At 56.3% G+C, this 5491-nt stretch overlaps 1 protein-coding gene across 1 annotated transcript; it reads left to right on the top strand.

The window, feature by feature from the left end:
- The first annotated feature begins 1863 nt into the window (after positions 1-1863).
- On the top strand, positions 1864-4427 carry ADM (adrenomedullin). Its single transcript, XM_050897464.1, has 4 exons — positions 1864-1925; positions 2515-2625; positions 2917-3057; positions 3573-4427. The coding sequence occupies exons 2-4, from the start codon at positions 2528-2530 to the stop codon at positions 3880-3882; spliced, it is 549 nt and encodes a 182-aa protein (XP_050753421.1). The 5' UTR covers positions 1864-1925; positions 2515-2527; the 3' UTR covers positions 3883-4427.
- Positions 4428-5491: the final 1064 nt, after the last annotated feature.

Here is a 5491-nt window from a genome sequence, read left to right as displayed (position 1 = left end):
GAGCACGGTCCGTGGGGGGGCAGCGGGACGGCGGCTCCGCGGAGCTGCCCGAGCCGGCGGGCGGAAGGGACGAGGGAGAGCCCGGGGCTGGCCGGCTCCTGCTGCGCCCCGCGCCTGGGGCAGCCGCCGCGCTGCCCCGATGGCTCCCGGCGCCCCCGCAGCCGCCGCCGCGTCCCGCCCCGCGCTCTGGCCGGGCAGGTGCGGCGGAGGGGCGGATCTGGGCTTGCCCCGGCGGCCAGCTCACGGCCGGGGAAACTGCCTCGCCCCGCGGGAGCCGCGCCGGGGGCTCGGGGAAGAAAAGCGGGCGGGCTGGCTGGAGGATGCGATGGGGAACCGCTGCAGTGAGTGCGGACCCTCCCTGCCGGCGGGTGCCGGCGGAGAGCGTGTGAGGGACGGAGGGGCGGCAGCCGGACGGGGTGGCGGCTCCCGGGCCAGCCTGCCCCCGTACGGATAGGTGCCGGAGACAGAAGCCTCCAGATGCCTGGACGCTGCTGGCGAGGGAGGGAGGGAGCACCTTAGACCGAGTCAGCCGTGCACAGGAAAGTTTCCGTCACCCCCTTGCACATACCTCTCCAGGGTGGTGTTATATACCGCGGTTATCTAGAAAGGCAGTGTCACGAGTACGTACTCACTTGATTTTTGAAACACTTTGCTTGGGGCAAGATGTGAGAGAAACATCTCGCACACGCCAGTTCATTCCTTCCTCCCGAGTATCTCTCGCTGGGAAGGGGACCCTGACGCCCCTGGGCGCAAGTCTCGTGGGGCATTTCCCTCGGTTCCGCTGAATTTGCATTGCGACAAGTAAGCAGAGAAACAGTCCATCTGCTGCTGGCTTCCAGCACCCCCTGCGAAGCCGGACCTCTGCATTTCTTAAGCGTCACGGAGCAAAGATGTTAAAGACTAAAGAAAACCAAAAAGTGGGCAGTCTAAGGTTTTGCTGCTGGCCAGCCGGAGAATGCTGTTAGAGACCTCGATCCTGCACTGGTTTAGCTTTATAACCGGGGAAGTAAGTGCACTCACGTATATAAAGGTTTGAGGATTGGGGATAAAACGACGCACGGCAAGTCTTCCCTGGCGTCCATAACCCCAAGCATTTCAGTGACCCTGTGTTTGCCCCAAAGCAATACCGCTTCCTTTGTTCAAAGGTACAGAAGTGCGCTCTAACCTTCATCTTCCAAATCCATTTGAATTGTGATTTATTTGAATCGATCAAGTAAATCAAATACATGTTATTAGATAAAAAATGCACTCAAGTTGAGTCATAAATATTAATGATGTCTGATTTGTCACCTCCTTACTTATGTAAAGAAGGCTGGCATTCATTACGGTTACTCATTATAATTCACGTTGTCCAAATATGGGTTTATTTTTGGAACTTTGGTATTTGATGGATTTGCATGGATTTTGAGATTGATTGAGTCTAGTTCCTACTGCCCTGCTTTCACCCACCTGAAGTTAAGATGCCTAGAATGAGAAATTATGCTACAGACCGTGTAAACATAATTATAAATCGGCAGTTAAAAAGTCTGTCCCCAGTAAAACAGACTGAGGGGCTTATCAGATTTTGCAAGTTATGCCATGACTCGGAATCCACATCTAAAAGCTGTCGTTATAATTAACAAAATACCAAGGGAGTTGTTTAAGATAATTTTCAATAATCCTCTTATTTTTACCCTAGTATGGGTTGCCCCCAATCCACGCTAGAATGATTAAGAAGTGCTTGAGATGTGGGGGGGTGAAAGAAAAATCGCCTAGCCGCGCCAAGGTCCACCCACTTCCCCCTCTATAAAAGGGAGCGGTGGAGCGCCGCTCGGCAGTGGTTACTTCAGACACACAAAGAAGGAGTTCTCCCTCCTCAGGAAACCCTGCAAGTTCGGATCGTTACTACAAGAACATTTGTCTCAGTGGATTATCCTCACTGTCAGGTAAGAACTATTTTTTTTCCTCCATCAACAACAACAACAACAAAGATGCAGGGGAGGCGGAGAGGAAGTAAAAATCTACTAAGTCTGGACTGTTTTGAAGAGCTTGGAGTTATGCTGCCGAGTCTTGCACTGGCTCTTGGCATCAGCTGCAGTTTACAACGTAAGATCCAGAGCTAGCTGGTTCTGCGTGTGAAGTGGGAAGATGAGCTATCAGGGGATAAACTTCCAGGCAGCAAAACACTTGCTGGAGTTTGGAAACGATGCGTCTGATAGCCAGCTCTCTCTAATCTCATGGGTTTACTAAATCCTAGTGCAAGCCGCTGGGGGTATTCTGGAAATTCTGCTGGTTTTCAGCCGCCTCTGCAAGTAAAACTCACGACAAACGTAAACTTTGGAGGCTCTGTTATTTACTCTGTGATAAGTTGCTGAGCAAATATTAGCTTCTGGTTCATATCGCACACAAAGTCCCCGGTAGCCTGGGGGCTCTCCGAGGGAAGGAGCTCTCCGGAATCACCAGAAATAAAGGACAGACCTTACTTGACTTTTATTAGCGACCATGCTTACAGTTCTTCTCTTTTCCCTCCACCAGGAGCCCAGCCAGAATGAAACTAGTTCACGTAGCCCTGCTCTATCTCGGCTCTGTGACCTTCTTCGGGGTGGATGCTGCAAGGGTGGACGTAGCGACAGAGTTCAAAAGAAAGTGAGTATCGGAGCGCGCCCTCCTGCCAGCGCCCAGCCTCGCTCGTGGAGCTGCGGAGCCTCCGCGCCCCCGCGCCGGGCTCCGGCGGTGATCAGAGGGACTGGATTCCCTGCGGGAATTGCACAGCTCCTTAAAGGCCTCATGCCCTTTCAGGAAACATCCAAAAAAAAAAAAAAAAAGGAAAAAATCTCGGCGCTGGCAAATATTATCGCTCCTCGAATCTATTTGGTTTGGCTCCCGCCCTGCAGGCTTGCGCTAACAGGCTCTCCTCTTCCCTTGCGCTCTTTTCAGATGGACGAAATGGGCACTGAGCCGAGCCAAGCGGGACGTGAAGTCTTCGGGCGCGCTCCGGGGACTGGGGGCAGCCGCCGACGTGCAGCCGCTCATACGGACCCAGGACGTGAAGGAGGATCCCCGAGTCTCGCATCCCAGGTAAATTCCAGCCCCTTCTGGGCTCGGGCACTTGCTCGAGGCAGTGGAAAGTTTCAGGGTCCCCTCGTTTCCGGGTGTTCAGGCTTATTCTCGCTATAGATCCCCCAAGCCCCGGACATGGGTCCTGCCCGGGCTGCACATCGCGCTGAAAGCAGCCTCCCGCCTCCCTTTCCCCGCGCTCTTCAGCTGGCGGGAGATAGCAGCGCCTTTACTGTGAAAGTCAAACATAAATAGTAACTTGAGCTCTGGATCCGTAGATAAAAGTAACAGCCATAAAACGGCGGGGCCTCTCCTCCCATCGGCAGCAAGCTCTGCTCTGCGACCAGATCGCCCCTCTCCCGCCGCTCGGCGGAGGGCAGAGCTGGGGGGTGGTGGTGGGGAGTTTTGCACCGTCCGGACAGCCCGCCTCCAGCCTGGGGGCTCCCTGCCCTCCCCGCCCCGGGCCCACCGGGTCCCCTCCTCCGGGGCCCCAGTGCACTTTTCTCATGCCCGCTCTCTCTCTTCCTGCCTCGCAGCAGCCGGGAGGATGCTCACATCCGCGTCAAGCGCTACCGCCAGAGCATTAACAGCTTCGCCCACTTCCAAGCCATCCGCACGGGGTGCCGGTTCGGGACGTGCACGGTGCAGAAGTTGGCCCATCAGATCTACCAGCTGACCGACAAGGATAAGGACGACGCCGCCCCCGCCAGCAAGATCAGCCCCCAGGGCTACGGCCGCAGGCGGCGCTCCCTGCCCGAGCGCCGCAGCCCGGCGCGCTCCCCCCGGGCCGGGCGGCGCCCCTGGACGCAGCAGTCGCAGCCCCTCGCCCCCGTCCTCGGGGTCTGAGAGCCGCACTACCCGGCCGAGGCCGTCTCGGATGGATGGACTGAGGCACGAACGCTCCGGAGGTCCGCCGCCGCTCGGGAGCCGCCGCCAGGATTCGTGGAGAGCGCCCGTCCGGGCGGGACCCCGGCGCGCCCTCCCTGGGCCGGGGGTGGCGGAGCGGCGGGCCGCGTCGCCAGGGCCCGGCAGGGCGAGGGGCGGCCGGTCCCGCGGCCCCCGCCCGCGCCCGGCGCGGGGAAGCTGTGAAGGCCGCGTCCCGCTGGGGACGCGCAGGGGCTGCTCCCCCCGCCCGCCGCAGCGGCGGGGCGGTCACTGACTCTTTACCCTCCCCGGGCGAGGCACCGCCGGCTCCCGCGCCCGCCGCCGCCTGGGACTGGAAGGCGACCGGCCTGCGGCCGCCAGAGGCGCCGCTGCCCCGCCGGCCGCCATGTCGCCCCCTGCCCCGCCGCTGCACCCGGGGGGCCGGGCCTTCCTTGCCGGCGGGCTGCGCTCAGAGCTGTCCCGGCCCCGTCTGCCCCGAGGAGGGGTTGCTCAGGGGAGCCCCGCGGCCGGGGGGACCCGCCGGCGAGCGCCCGCCGCTGTGCGGCACCCCCAGACCCGGGGGCCGCGGCCCCGGCCTCGCCCTCTGCCCCCAAGTGTTCAAGGGTGCACGTTCAGCTCTGGGCAAGGACAGGTCGCCCACATCTGCTCTACCCTCTGCGTTATCTGCACCCGGCAGGGAATCGGACACTCACTAGTCCCCGCGGGGACTGCGATATACTTGAACGTCACAGAGAGGAAAAGTGCAATTGTACGTGGTTTTTGTTAATTATAAGTGCGGTGTGTGTGGATCATGAGATACGTATCAATATTTAAGATTGTCCTGTGTCATGTTCTGTTTGTATCTTTTTTTTTTTGGAAAATATATTTTATTTTTATACATTTTTTATATATATATTGCATAAGGGCATTTTTAAACATTGTATCCCCTCTATTTTTCATATCGTGAATGTCAAACGTTAAACTCTTTTTCCATACCTTTTGTTATCTTGCATTTCAGACTGGTGAAAGATGTAGAGAATGTATCATGTATGTTCTCCATGGGTAATATGTGAAATAAAATACTATTACATAAAACAGTTCTGTTATGTTGTCTTTCATGGGGGCAGGCGGTCAAGATGAATGACTTCTTACTGTGTTCAATCCTACCCGTACTAACTTAGCATGGCAGTTCTGTGACAGACTAAAACTCTTCAGTTCCAGACTCTGTTAGCAGCCACCTTATCTAGTCAAATCAAGTAAACTCAAAAGCAAGCATGCATCTTAAAATCCCAGGGCAGATCTGTTGAGAAGGCTCTAAGGCCTTTTCTATCCACATGTTCCAGCCAGGGCTGAAACGTGTCACAGCTTGGATTGATCATGCAAGTTTATTTTTTGCCCTAATTAATCAGAGAAACAACTGCACACTTCAACATTGCACAACAAAGTAACAGATTTATTGAGGGAGCACGTTCCAAAAATGGTCATGGCAGCTTCCAAGGTTATTTATGTTGAAGGATTTCCTGGGCCACAGTTCAGGTTAAAGTTAAACGGTGACCGGTTCAGTGCGGGCAGAACATCTTGGATAAAAGCT

This window comes from Gymnogyps californianus, chromosome 5, assembly GCF_018139145.2.
Source record: "Gymnogyps californianus isolate 813 chromosome 5, ASM1813914v2, whole genome shotgun sequence".
Lineage (NCBI taxonomy): Eukaryota > Metazoa > Chordata > Aves > Accipitriformes > Cathartidae > Gymnogyps > Gymnogyps californianus.
This window is presented reverse-complemented; position numbering and strand designations above follow the sequence as displayed.